The 14,671-nt window shown below is 53.3% G+C and overlaps 1 protein-coding gene across 4 annotated transcripts in view; it reads right to left on the reverse strand.

Moving 5' to 3' along the window:
• LOC121276428 (alanine aminotransferase 2-like) overlaps positions 1–14,671 on the reverse strand; it is a 74,685-nt gene that overhangs the window by 9,974 nt on the left and 50,040 nt on the right. For all 4 annotated transcript variants that reach the window (XM_041184814.1, XM_041184816.1, XM_041184812.1 and 1 more), the window contains 4 exons: positions 9,483–9,619; positions 5,104–5,278; positions 3,563–3,718; positions 1,585–1,697 (listed from right to left, as the gene is read on the reverse strand). In XM_041184814.1, coding sequence (XP_041040748.1) covers positions 1,585–1,697; positions 3,563–3,718; positions 5,104–5,278; positions 9,483–9,619 — 581 coding nt within the window. The remainder of the gene's footprint in view (positions 1–1,584; positions 1,698–3,562; positions 3,719–5,103; positions 5,279–9,482; positions 9,620–14,671) is intronic.

The raw sequence follows: 14,671 nt of genomic DNA on the forward strand, positions 1-14,671 counted from the left end.
TGATTTGTACACAAGGATACCTAAGTCCCTGAACAGCAATGTTTACTAACCACTCATCTTTTAAAAGATATTCTACTTTTCTATTCTTACTACCAAAGTGAATAACCTCACACTTTCTTACATTGCACCTCTCCTTCCAGCTTATTGCCCAATCACTAGCCTGTCTTGCCGTGTCTCTGTGTCCCCCTCACAGCTTACCTGCCCACCTAGCTTTGCACATCAGCAAACCTAGATACATTACTCTCTATCTCTTTGTCTGAGTCATTAATATCGATTGAAAATAGCTGAGCACCAACACTGATGCTTGCAGCACTCCACTATTCACCACCTGCCAAATTGAAGGTGACCTATTTATTCCTACTCCCTATCACAGAATCACAGAATCAGAGAGTGCAATAGAGGCCCTTCGGCCCATCGAGTCTGCACCGACACGTGAGAAACACAGATTTTTCCCCAGCTGTTGAGTGATCCTCAAACCACGCAAATCGACGACCGTCAATCCCATCAGCCCCAGTCACAGGGAGTGAGCACCAAACTATATGTTTTTTAACAGAGTTACATAAGGAGATATAGAGGCAGGTGGACCCAAAGCTTGGTCAAGGGGATAGGTTTTGAGGAGTGTCTTAAAGTGGGTGAGTGGGTTGAGGTGGAGAGGGTTAGGGAGGGAATTTCAGAGCTATAGCCACAGCCGGCAATGGTGGAATGGTCGGGAAACTCAAGAGGCCACAGTGAAAGGAGTGTAGAGATCTCAGAGGGTTGTGGGGCTGAACAGAACAGAGAGGGTCATGGACTTTGTGGGATTTGACCACGAGTTTAAAAATGTTAAAATCATCTGTACGGAGATTATTGCCAAAGAGCACATTATAACCAAGTATGCAGACATGAGCACAGATTTAGACATGGGTCAGTGGACAACAGCCAGAGTTCAGACTCACAAGGGTCAGGGTTCAACCCCCACTTCAGCGATTTGAGCAGGTAATGCATGTTAACACTTTCAGTGCAGTACGGAGGGAGTGCCACATGGCCAGAAAGTCATTGTTCAGGGGGTGCTGCACCATCGCAGGGTTGTCAATGAGGGAGTGCTGCGCCTTTGGAGGGTCAGTGCTATGCTGTCGAATGTTCAGTCCTGAGGGAGTGCTGCACTGTCAGAGGGTCAGTTCTGAGGGAGTGCTGTACTGTCAAAGGGTCAGTACTGAGGGAGTGCTGCACTGTCAGAGGATCATGACTAAGGGAGTGCTGCACTGTTGGAGGACCAGTATTGAGGGAGTGCTGTACTGTCGAAGGTCCCAGCCTTTGGATAGGATTTTAAACTGAGGCTGTAGTCTGCCTCTCAGTGGAGGTGAAAGGTTCAATACTGCTTCAATGAGGAGTAGGGGCCAATATTTATCCCTCAATCAACATCACTAAAACACATGATGACCTTGTCATTGTGACCTTGCTGTTTGGGGGATGTTGCAGAGATCCAATTAGCTGCTGTGTTCCTGACATTGACCATACCTCACCAGCATTTCATTGGATGTGAAGCAGTTGGAGACACTGAGGCAGTGAAAGGTGCTATAAAGATGCAATTCCCGCTCTGTGTACCTGAAGTGATGAGTGCCTTCTAACTGTCCAAATCCACTCCCTGGAACCACACAGATTCCGGTCTCCTCCAGCAGCTTCATACAGAAGTACATATCGGGAGTCTGTCCTGCAGCCTGTAGGGAGAGGATTAGTGTCGGTTAAGGCAAGGCTCGGTTACCCTGGTCTGCTACCTCTCTTACTGGTCTCATAATCCAGAGAACGCAAGCTCAAACTCACCAAGGCAGTCTGAGAATCCCAGTTCTGTTAGAATAATCTGCATATAAAAAACTGGTTTCATTTAGAGTGACCATGTCCATAAGGGTCTTTAGGGAAGGGAATCTGCATCCTTACCCTCTGCATGAGTCCTGACCCACACCAAGGTGATTGACTGTGAACTCACTGTGAAATAGTGCAGCAAGCCATTCAGTTACATTAAAACCACTCAATCTTCAGCAAGGTATTTCCCCATTGTCACAGGAACACTAGGAACATTGTCAGTGATGCATCGTCTACAAACTTTCATGGTAGAGGAATCCCTCATTCATCACCCACAGGAGAACAGGCTCAAGGGGCTGAATGGCCTCCTCCTGTTCCCTTGGTCTTTCTCCTTTATCCTGATTGAATTTCCTAAGTTTGAGGAATTGATGATGAGAATTGGAATGAGCTAGAACTTGGGATGGGGAGGAAGCGAGAGAGAGTTGGGTAGATAGGGAGAAGTTTGAGGAGAAAGCTTCCCACGCAGCGAGTGGTTAGGGTCTGGAATGCACTGTCTGAGAGTGTGGGGGAGGCAGATCCAATCGAGGCATTCAACAGGGAGCTAGGCTGTTATCGGAAAAGGAAGAACGTGCAGGGTTACAGGGAGAAGGTGGGGGAATGGTACCAGGTCAATTGCCCCATCAGATGGCTGGCACAGTATGACGGGCTGAAGGGCCTCCTCCTGTGCTGTGACCATTCTGCGATGATATTCCATGATTCTGATCCATCTCCTCTGATAGATAAGTGAAGATTGAGAGGGCACAATGTTAGAATGAGAGCTGTGCTGTACAGGGGTGAAATCAGGGAGCACTGTCTCACACAAAGGCCAGCGCAATTTAGAATCAATCATTATACGTCTTCAAATATCAGAAACACCTCTGTTCTTGAATCAAAGGGTTTGGTGTTCAAGACGTGAGATCATCCATAGAATTCTTTTTAATTTAATTCATTCACAGGATGTTGGTGTCGCTGGCTGGGCCCAGCATTTATTACCCATCCCTAATTGCCCCTTGAGAAGGTGGTGGTGAGCTGCCTTCTTGAACCGCTGCAGTCCATGTGGTGTAGGTACACCCACAGTGCTGTTAGGGAGGGAGTTCCAGGATTTTGACCCAGCGACAGTGAAGGAACGGCGATATATTTCCAAGTCAGGATGGTGAGTGACTTGGAGGGGAACTTCCAGGTGGTGGTGTTCCCATCTATCTGCTGCCCTTGTCCTTCGAGACGGTAGTGGTTGAGGGTTTAGGAGGTGCTGTCTCGGGAGCCTTGGTGAGTTTCAAGCGGGGCTGCTTTGTCCTGGACAGTGTTGAGCTTCTTGAGTGTTGTGGGAGCTGCACTCATCCAGGCAAGTGGGGAGTATTTCATCACACTCCTGACTTGTGCCTTGTAGATGGTGGACAGGCTTTGGGGAGTCAGGAGGTGAGTTACTCACTGCAGGATTCCCAGCCTCTGACCTGCTCTTGTAGCCACAGTATTTATATGGCTGGTCCAATTCAGTTTCTGGTCAATGGTAACCCCCAGGATGTTGATAGTAGGGGATTCAGTGATGGTAATGCCATTGAATGTCAAGGGGCGAGGGTGAGATTCTCCCTTGTTGGAGATGGTCATTGCCTGACACTGTGTGGTGTGAATGTTACTTGTCAGCCCGAGTCTGGATATTGTCCAGGCCTTGCTGTGGATTGTGGGGGAGCAGAGGGGTAGGTTCACCTGGCTGTTATGAAAGTTTAGGCAGGTTTTTGGGTTTTACCTGAGCTGCTGCTATGGCCTTGGGTGGGATCTCAATCCTGGGAAACGAGTACATGGCTCCCTGCACAGGGTTACACCGGATCCCAGGGGTATCGCCAAACACTTCCTCCGTCAGACGCGCCCTTTCTGCCAAACAGCTCAGCACATACTGCTTCTCCTAGGGATAATCCAGACAAAAGAGCACACTGAGAATCTTTAACACATCAGCTTCACTTACTGTGGCCAGAACCCCTGCATCACTATTACTAATGGTACCAAGTATAGCATTCGATATAGCCAGGACAGGTACAGCACAGGGTTAGATACAGAGTAAAGCTCCCTCTACACTGTCCCCATCAAACACTCCCAGGACAGGTACAGCACGGGGTTAGATACAGAGTAAAGCGCCCTCTACACTGTCCCCATCAAACACTCCCAGGACAGGTACAGCACGGGGTTAGATACAGAGTAAAGCTCCCTCTACACTGTCCCCATCAAACACTCCCAGGACAGGTACAGCACGGGGTTAGATACAGAGTAAAGCTCCCTCTACACTGTCCCCATCAAACACTCCCAGGACAGGTACAGCACGGGGTTAGATACAGAGTACAGCTCCCTCTACACTGTCCCCATCAAACACTCCCAGGACAGGTACAGCACGGGGTTAGATACAGAGTAAAGCTCACTCTACACTGTCCCCATCAAACACTCCCAGGACAGGTACAGCATGCAGTTAGATACAGAGTAAAGCTTCCTCTACACTGTCTCCATCAAACACTCCCAGGACAGGTACAGCACAGGGTTAGATACAGAGTAAAGCTACACTGTCCCCGTCAAACACTCCCAGGACAGGTACAGCACGGGGTTAGATACAGAGTAAAGCTCCCTCTACACTGTCCCCATCAAACACTCCCAGGACAGGGACAGCACGGGGTTAGATACAGAGTAAAGCTTCCTCTACACTGTCCCCATCAAACACTCCCAGGACAGGTACAGCACGGGGTTAGATACAGAGTAAATCTCCCTCTACACTGTCCCCATCAAACACTCCCAGGACAGGTACAGCACGGGGTTAGATACAGAGTAAAGCTGCCTCGATACTGTCCCCATCAAACACACCCAGGACAGGTACAGCACAGGATTAGATACAGAGTAAAGCTTCCTCTACACTGTCCCCATCAAACACTCCCAGGACAGGTACAGCACGGGGTTAGATACAGAGTAAAACTCCCTCTACACTGTCCCCATCAAACACTCCCAGGACAGGTACAGCACGGGGTTAGATACAGAGTAAAGCTCCCTCTACACTGTCCCCATCAAACACTCCCAGGACAGGTACAGCACGGGGTTAGATACAGAGTAAATCTCCCTCTACACTGTCCCCATCAAACACGCCCAGGACAGGTACAGATTGTTTCAGAGTGAGCCATTGGTGCTAACGATGATTCAGGTAAGTCCCAATGTTGCTGTTCAGTTTTCATTTGGAATTGTGAAGTATTTGATGAGGATATTAATCTCTACTCTGAATGACAGGAAGATTATTCACCCTTGGAATCCACTCACTTTCAGGAACCTTTCGTAAGAGGGTTCTCCTGGCTGTGGGGGATTTGTGATCACTCCAAGCACTGCCTGTCCTGACACTGGGGGGCAGAGACGCACCGAGATCAGTTTGATCAACTGCTTCCTTACATCAGGGTCCAGATTGATTATCTCCATGTAGCCCCCTCGGTAACCACACCTACAGCGAGAGGAAGGTACAAACAGCAAGATTAGAGCCGTGGGAGCTCAGGAGTTAGTGACAGAGACTCTCAGTGTATTACCAGCTTTCACACAGAAGTGAGACAGTGCACATCAGGACACTGTTCAACTCATGTGAACAAACAGCCATGGTCACAGTGAACAGGAGCAGGACACGGTGCTGTTCCTGAACCCTGGGATATGAAGGTTAATCCAAGAGCCTTCCTCAAGGCAGCAATTTGCCTCCTCCCCAGCCCATTCCCATCCTCCCCCCACCATCCCCCAACCACCCACTCAGCGTTCCCACTCCCACCCTCCCCAAGCCATTCTCATCCCCCACTCTCCCCTCTCCTCAACCACCCACTGCTCCCACTAACCCCCTCGCCCAACACTGCCCTCCTCACCAAACACCCACCCATAAGACCATAAGATGTAAGAGCAGAAGGAGGCCATTCGGCCCATCGAGTCTGCTCTGCCATTCAACGAGATCATGGCTGATCTGACAATCCTCAACTCCACTTTCCTGCCTTTTCCCCATAACCCTTGATTCCCTTACTGATTAAAAATCTGTCTATCTCAGCCTTGAATATACTTAACGATCCAGCCTCTACAGCCCTCTGTGGTAAAGAATTCCACAATTCACTGCCCTCTGAGAGAAGAAATTCCTCCTTATCTCTGTTTTAAATGGGTGACGCCCTTACTCTGAGATTATGCCCCCTGGTCCTAGACTCTCCCAAAAGGGGAAACAACCCCTCAGCATCTACCCTGTCCAGCCCCCTAAGAATCTTATATGTTTCAATAAGGTCACCTCTCATTCTTCTAAACTCTAATGAATACAGGCCCAACCTACTCAACCTCTCCTCATAAGAAACTCCCTCCATCCCCAGGATCAACCTAGTGAACATTCTCTGGACTGCCTCCAATGCCAGTATATCTTTCCTTAGATAAGGGGACCAAAACTGTTCACAGTATTCTAGGTGTGGTCTAACTAGTGCTTTGTAGAGTTTTAGTAAGACTTCCCTATTTTTATATTCCATTCCCTTTGTAATAAAGGCCAACATTCCATTTGCCTTCCCTATTACCTGTGGAAATTGTATGTTAGCTTTTTGGGATTCATGCACAAGGACCCCCAAATCCCTCTGTGCTGCAGCTTTCTGCAGTCTTTCTCCGTTTAAATAATATTCAGCTCCTCTATTCTTCCTACCAAAGTGCAGAACCTCACATTTTCCCACATTATATTCGAACTGCCACATTTTGCCCACTCACTGAACCTGTCTATATCCCTCTGGAGACTGTGTCATTCTCACCACTTGTCTTCCCACCTATTTTTGTGTCACCTACAGACTTGGCGACAGTACAATCACTTCCCTTATCCAAGTCATGAATATATATTGTAAATAATTGAGGCGCCAGCACTGATCCCTGTGGCACTCCACTAGTTACAGGTTGTCATCCTGAAAATGAGTTATCCCAACTCTGTCTTCTATTAGTTAGCCAATCCTCTATCCATGCTAATATATTACCCCCAACACCACGGGCTCTTATTAAGTAGCCTTAAGTGCGGTACCTTATCGAATGTCTTTTGGAAATCCAAATATATTACATCAACTGGTTCCCCTTCATCTATCTTGCTTGTTTCCTCCTCAAAAAATTCTAATAAATTTGTCAGGCATGATTTCCCCTTCATGAAGCCATGCTGACTCTGCTCCTCTTCTCACCCACTGTCATGAAGCTATTAATGTATATATTATTGGAAAATATCTTTCTTTTAAAATATAGAGGTTTAGTCTGTGGGTGTGTCTTAATTGGATTAAAGCCAGCTTTAGTATGGGTGCTTTGAGGTTTACTAGTTTTGAGGTGTAAGAGAGGTAGAGTGCATTTGCATTTTTTGAATAGAGCATTCAAGAAGCGGGGTGAAACCTAGTGAGCAGAAACCAAACAATATGTATATATTACTAATAAAATTGGTACTTTGAAAGAGGTTTTATTGTTAGAAGAGGCTGGTGCTACAATGAGAATTTAAATTGAATGAGCTGTGCTAGGTATAACTTCAGCAGTTTGTGTGCGTGCAGGGCAGAGGCAATGTAAGATCAAGGTAGCTGTAAGCCTCCAACTGTCTCCACAGGAATCAAAGTGAAAGGAACCTCATTCTGAATTTGTAAGGTGTAATTTCTTTGCCTGGTGTCTGTTTAAGTCTATGGGTTGCTGTTGCTTTAACGGAGATTAGTTGGGGAACTTGTTAAAAGTTATGACAGTAGCAATTTGTGTATATGTGTATGTGTTTAACTTGTGTAAATTAATAAAATGTTTCATTTATTTTAATATAAAACCTCTCGAGAACTGGTGATCTGATTCCTGAATTTAGAGTTGCATCTCAAACATACAAAAATAAAATTATAGGTTATGACAGTTGTTTAAAGTTTCCCTCTTGGGTTTTTAAATAACTCCACTTTACCGAAAGGCTGTCTCATAACACCCAGCTCTCCCCCACCTCACCCAGCTCTCCCCCACCTCACCCAGCTCTCCCCCGCCTCACCTACCACTCCTCACCCAGCTCTCCCCCACCTCACCCAGCTCTCCCCCACCTCACCCAGCTCTCCCCCGCCTCACCCAGCTCTCCCCCGCCTCACCCAGCTCTCCTCCACCTCACCCAGCTCTCCCCCGCCTCACCCAGCTCTCCCCCACCTCACCCAGCTCTCCCCCGCCTCACCCACCACTCCTCACCCAGCTCTCCCCCACCTCACCCAGCTCTCCCCCACCTCACCCAGCTCTCCCCCACCTCACCCAGCTCTCCCCCGCCTCACCCAGCTCACCCGAGCCTCACCCACCACTCCTCACCCAGCTCTCCCCCACCTCACCCAGCTCTCCCCCACCTCACCCAGCTCTCCCCCGCCTCACCCAGCTCTCCCCCGCCTCACCCACCACTCCTCACCCAGCTCTCCCCCACCTCACCCAGCTCTCCCCCACCTCACCCAGCTCTCCCCCACCTCACCCAGCTCTCCCCCGCCTCACCCAGCTCACCCCCGCCTCACCCACCACTCCTCACCCAGCTCTCCCCCACCTCACCCAGCTCTTCCCCACCTCACCCAGCTCTCCCCCACCTCACCCAGCTCTCCCCCGCCTCACCCAGCTCTCCCCCGCCTCACCCAGCTCACCCCCGCCTCACCCAGCTCTCCTCTACCTCACCCAGCTCTCCCCCACCTCACCCAGCTCTCCCCCACCTCACCCAGCTCTCCCCCACCTCACCCACCACTCCTCACCCAGCTCTCCCCCACCTCACCCAGCTCTCCCCCGCCTCACCCAGCTCTCCCCCGCCTCACCCAGCTCACCCCCGCCTCACCCACCACTCCTCACCCAGCTCTCCTCCACCTCACCCAGCTCTCCCCTCCATCACCCAGCTCTCCCCCACCTCACCCAGCTCTCCCCCACCTCACCCAGCTCTCCCCCACCTCACCCAGCTCTCCCCCACCTCACCCAGCTCTCCTCCACCTCACCCACTGCTCCCCTCCATCACCCAGCTCTCCTCCACCTCACCCAGCTCTCCCCCACCTCACCCAGCTCTCCCCCGCCTCACCCACCACTCCTCACCCAGCTCACCCCTGCCTCACCCAGCTCACCCCCACCTCACCCAGCTCTCCTCCACCTCACCCAGCTCTCCCCCACCTCACCCACTGCTCCCCTCCATCACCCAGCTCTCCCCCACCTCACCCAGCTCTCCCCCACCTCACCCAGCTCTCCCCCACCTCACCCAGCTCTCCCCCACCTCACCCAGCTCTCCCCTGCCTCACCCAGCTCACCCCCGCCTCACCCAGCTCTCCCCCACCTCACCCAGCTCTCCCCCACCTCACCCAGCTCTCCTCCACCTCACCCAGCTCTCCCCCACCTCACCCAGCTCTCCCCCACCTCACCCAGCTCTCCCCCACCTCACCCAGCTCTCCCCTGCCTCACCCACCACTCCTCACCCACCGCTCCCCCCCATCACCCACCTCTCCCCCCAACTCACCCACCACACACCCCCATCACCCACCACAACCCCAACTCACCCACCACTCCTCACCCACCACTCCTCACCCACCGCTCCCCCCCATCACCCACCACTCCCCCGCCTCACCCACCGCTCCCCCCCTCACCCACCACTCCCCCCCTCACCCACTACTCCCCCCCCATCACCACCACTCCCCCCCACCATCACTCGGCGTACTCACTCTCCCATGTAACCCTTGGAGACAGAATGGAATGAAGCCAATTCCACGTTGTCGGAATATTCTGGACCCATTTCAAAGAGAATTTTCTTAAAGGAATGGAACTGACAGCCCTCAGCGTAAACATTGTCCTGATAGACCTGTTGGGAGGAAAGGATTTGCTGTCAGGGTATTTCTGTCCCCCAAGAATTCACACACAGGAATTCTCTTAACACGAAAGCCCAGTTAATTCCTCACTTCATCCCTCATGTGGCTTTTCCAGAGTAGCTCTCAGTCCCCCCTCCCCCCAAACCCACCCTCTCGCCCAAACCCACCCCCTCCCCCAAACCCACCCCCTCCCCCCAAACCCACCCCCTCCCCCCAAACCCACCCTCTCCCCCAAACCCAACCTCTCACCCAAACCCACCCTCTCGCCCAAACCCAACCTCTCGCCCAAACCCACCCCCTCCCCCCAAACCCACCCCCTCACCCAAACCCACCCCCTCCCCCCAAACCCACCCTCTCCCCCCAAACACACCCTCTCCCCCAAACCCACCCCCTCCCCCCAAACCCACCCCCTCCCCCAAACCCACCCTCTCCCCCAAACCCAAACTCTCACCCAAACCCACCCCCTCCCCCCAAACCCACCCCCTCCCCCAAACCCACCCTCTCCCCCAAACCCAAACTCTCACCCAAACCCACCCTCTCGCCCAAACCCACCCTCTCGCCCCAAACCCAACCTCTCACCCCAAACCCACCCCCTCCCCCCAAACCCACCCCCTCCCCCAAACCCACCCCCACCCCCAAACCCACCCCCTCCCCCAAACCCACCCCCTCCCCCCAAACCCACCCCCTCCCCCCAAACCCACCCTCTCACCCCAAACCCAACCTCTCACCCAAACCCACCCCCTTCCCCCAAACCCACCCTCTCGCCCCAAACCCACCCCCTCCCCCCAAACCCACCCACTCCCCCCAAACCCACCCTCTCACCCAAACCCACCCCCTCCCCCCAAACCCACCCCCTCCCCCAAACCCACCCCCTCCCCCCAAACCCACCCTCTCACCCCAAACCCAACCTCTCACCCAAACCCACCCCCTCCCCCCAAACCCACCCTCTCGCCCCAAACCCACCCCTCCCCCCAAACCCACCCCCTCCCCCCAAACCCAACCTCTCACCCAAACCCACCCCCTCCCCCCAAACCCACCCTCTCCCCCAAACCCACCCCCTCCCCCCAAACCCACCCCCTCCCCCCAAACCCACCCCCTCACCCAAACCCACCCCCTCCCCCAAACCCACCCCCTCCCCCGAAACCCACCCCCTCACCCAAACCCACCCTCTCCCCCAAACCCACCCCCTCCCCCAAACCCACCCTCTCACCCAAACCCACCCCCTCCCCCAAACCCACCCCCTCCCCCCAAACCCACCCCCTCCCCCCAAACCCACCCCCTCCCCCAAACCCACCCCCTCCCCCCAAACCCACCCTCTCACCCAAACCCAACCTCTCACCCAAACCCACCCCCTCCCCCCAAACCCACCCTCTCACCCCAAACCCACCCCCTCCCCCCAAACCCACCCCCTCACCCAAACCCACCCCCTCCCCCAAACCCACCCCCTCCCCCCAAACCCACCCCCTCCCCCAAACCCACCCTCTCCCCCAAACCCACCCCCTCCCCCAAACCCACCCCCTCCCCCCAAACCCACCCCCTCACCCAAACCCACCCCCTCTCCCCAAACCCACCCCCTCCCCCAAACCCACCCTCTCCCCCAAACCCACCCCCTCCCCCCAAACCCACCCTCTCCCCCAAACCCACCCCCTCCCCCCAAACCCAACCTCTCACCCCAAACCCACCCCCTCCCCCCAAACCCACCCTCTCACCCAAACCCACCCCCTCCCCCCAAACCCACCCTCTCACCCAAACCCACCCCCTCCCCCCAAACCCACCCTCTCCCCCAAACCCACCCCCTCCCCCCAAACCCACCCCCTCCCCCCAAACCCACCCTCTCACCCAAACCCACCCCCTCACCCCAAACCCACCCTCTCCCCCAAACCCACCCCCTCCCCCAAACCCACCCCCTCCCCCAAACCCACCCTCTCCCCCAAACCCACCCCTCCCCCAAACCCACCCCCTCCCCCCAAACCCACCCCCTCCCCCAAACCCACCCCCTCCCCCCAAAACCCACCCCCTCCCCCGAAACCCACCCTCTCACCCAAACCCACCCTCTCACCCAAACCCACCCCCTCCCCCCAAACCCACCCCCTCCCCCCAAACCCACCCCCTCCCCCCAAACCCACCCTCTCACCCAAACCCACCCCCTCCCCCCAAACCCACCCCCTCCCCCCAAACCCACCCCTCCCCCAAACCCACCCTCTCACCCAAACCCACCCCCTCCCCCCAAACCCACCCCCTCCCCCAAACCCACCCTCTCACCCCAAACCCTCCCCCAAACCCACCCTCTCCCCCCAAACCCACCCTCTCACCCAAACCCACCCTCTCACCCAAACCCACCCCCTCCCCCCAAACCCACCCTCTCACCCAAACCCACCCTCTCACCCAAACCCACCCCCTCCCCCCAAACCCACCCCCTCCCCCCAAACCCACCCCCTCCCCCCAAACCCACCCCCTCACCCCCAAACCCACCCTCTCCCCCCAAACCCACCCTCTCACCCCAAACCCACCCTCTCACCCAAACCCACCCCCTCCCCCAAACCCACCCTCTCACCCCAAACCCACCCCCTCCCCCAAACCCACCCTCTCACCCCAAACCCACCCCCTCCCCCAAACCCACCCTCTCACCCAAACCCACCCTCCCCCCAAACCCACCCTCTCACCCAAACCCACCCCCTACCCCAAACCCACCCCCTCCCCCCAAACCCACCCCCTCCCCCAAACCCACCCCCTCCCCCCAAACCCACCCTCTCACCCCAAACCCACCCCCTCCCCCAAACCCACCCCCTCCCCCCAAACCCACCCTCTCACCCAAACCCACCCTCTCCCCAAACCCACCCCCTCCCCCAAACCCACCCCCTCCCCCCAAACCCACCCTCTCACCCAAACCCACCCCCTCCCCCCAAACCCACCCTCTCCCCAAACCCACCCCCTCCCCCCAAACCCACTCCCTCCCCCCAAACCCACCCTCTCACCCAAACCCACCCTGTCACCCAAACCCATCCCCTCCCCCCAAACCCACCTTCTCACCAAATCCCTCAGCCCCTCCCCCACTCTGGGAATACCGACCTGCTCACACTGTCGCACTGATACATTAAACTATTGGGCAAGACTTTGAGGAAAGGAATTTGATTTGGGAAAGTGTGAGTTCATCCACTTTGGACCTAAAGATCGATCAGAGTATCTGCGAAATAGAAAGGCGTTAGGAATGTAGAGGAGCAGAGATATTTAGGCGACCCAAGCATAGAAATCACTAGACTTAGGAAATCACTAATATCTATTGGACAGTTACAAACAAATAAATCTGGAGTATTTTATCGAGGGAGCTGTAACACAAAGGAGTCAACGATACACTTCAGGTGTACAAAGATCTGGCCAGATCCCCTCTGGAGTAACTGCGTTCAGTTCAGTGGCCCAGACGTTAGAAAGGATCATCATCTTTTTGAGATCTGCGCCCAAAGACAGGTCTGACCTATAGTGTCGCAGCCTCCATCTTGTGACTGTTGCTTGGGGCAATATGTTTTGGAGCCAACTAGGGATAAAGCTATAAAAACAAAAAAACTGCGGATGCTGGAAATCCAAAACAAAAACAGAATTACCTGGAAAAACTCAGCAGGTCTGGCAGCATCGGCGGAGAAGAAAAGAGTTGACGTTTCGAGTCCTCATGACCCTTCGCTCAAGTTCTGTCGAAGGGTCATGAGGACTCGAAACGTCAACTCTTTTCTTCTCCGCCGATGCTGCCAGACCTGCTGAGTTTTTCTAGGGATAAAGCTATATTAGATCTAGTATTGCGTAATGAAGCAGGCTTAATTAGTAATGTCCTAGTAAAAGATCCACTGGGAAATAGTGATCATAATATCATTGAGTCCCAGATTAAGTTTGAAAGTGATATAGCCCATCCCAAACAAGAACCCTAACATTAAATAGAGCCAAATACATGGGTATGAGGTGAGAACTGGCTACCGTTAACTGGGTAATTAGATTAAAAGCTGTGGAGGTAAATGAACATGGGAAATATTTAAAGAAACAATTCAAAATGTCCAACAAAAATACATCCCATTGAAACAAAAACTCAATGAGAAAGTCCCATCCGTGGCCCACTCAGGAGGTTATGGATAGTATTAGGTTAAAGCAACAGGGTCACAATAATGCAAGAAACAGTAGCAAGTCTGAGGATTGGGAGTGTTTTAGAAACCAGTAAAGGGCCACCAAAAAGTTGATAAAAGAGAAAAGGTAGAATATAAGAGTAAACTAACCAGAAATATAAAAACAGATTGTATAAGTATATAAAAAGGAAGAGCATAGCTAAGATTTAAGACGGAGATAGGTAGGTTCTTGATTGGTAAGGGGATCAAAGGTTACGGGGAGAAGGCGGAAGAATGGGGTTGAGAAACTTATCAGCCATGATTGAATGGCAGAGCAGACTCGATGGGCCGATTGGCCTAATCTCTGCTCCTAAGATTAACATTGGTCCCTTCGAATCAGAGACAGGGGAAATTACCATGGGGAATGAGGAACTGGCAGAGGCATTGAACAAATATTGTGTGTGTGTCTTCACAAGAGAAGACTCAAGTTTCACCCCAGAAAAGGATAGTAACCAGGGGTTAAAAGGAGTGAGGAACTCAGGGGAATAAATATCAACAGAGAAAAGGTATTGGCAAAACTTAAGGGTCTAAGATGTGACAAATTGCTGGGACCTGAATGTCTACACGCTAGGATTCTGAAGGAGGTAGGCACAGGGGTAGTGGGTGTACAGGCTGTAACTTTCCAGAATTCATTGGATTTGGGAATGGTCCCATCAGACTGGAAGTTGGCAAATGTTACTCTGCTTTTCAGGGAGAGAAGGGGGGAAAGAGAAAACAGGGAACAGTTAGCCTAACATCAGAGGTAGGGGAAACGCTGGGATCTGTTGTTAAGGAGGTGGTAACAGTGCAGGTAGTAAAATGTGGTATGGTCAGAACAAGTCAAACCACGGAGTGTGGTGGGACAGAGCAGAATCGCCACCAGTTTGGTGAGAAAGGGGTTCGGTGAGGGGCAGGAGGAGG

The sequence above is a fragment of the Carcharodon carcharias genome, chromosome 3 (genome assembly GCF_017639515.1).
Source record: "Carcharodon carcharias isolate sCarCar2 chromosome 3, sCarCar2.pri, whole genome shotgun sequence".
In the NCBI taxonomy this organism is placed as follows: Eukaryota; Metazoa; Chordata; class Chondrichthyes; order Lamniformes; family Lamnidae; genus Carcharodon; species Carcharodon carcharias.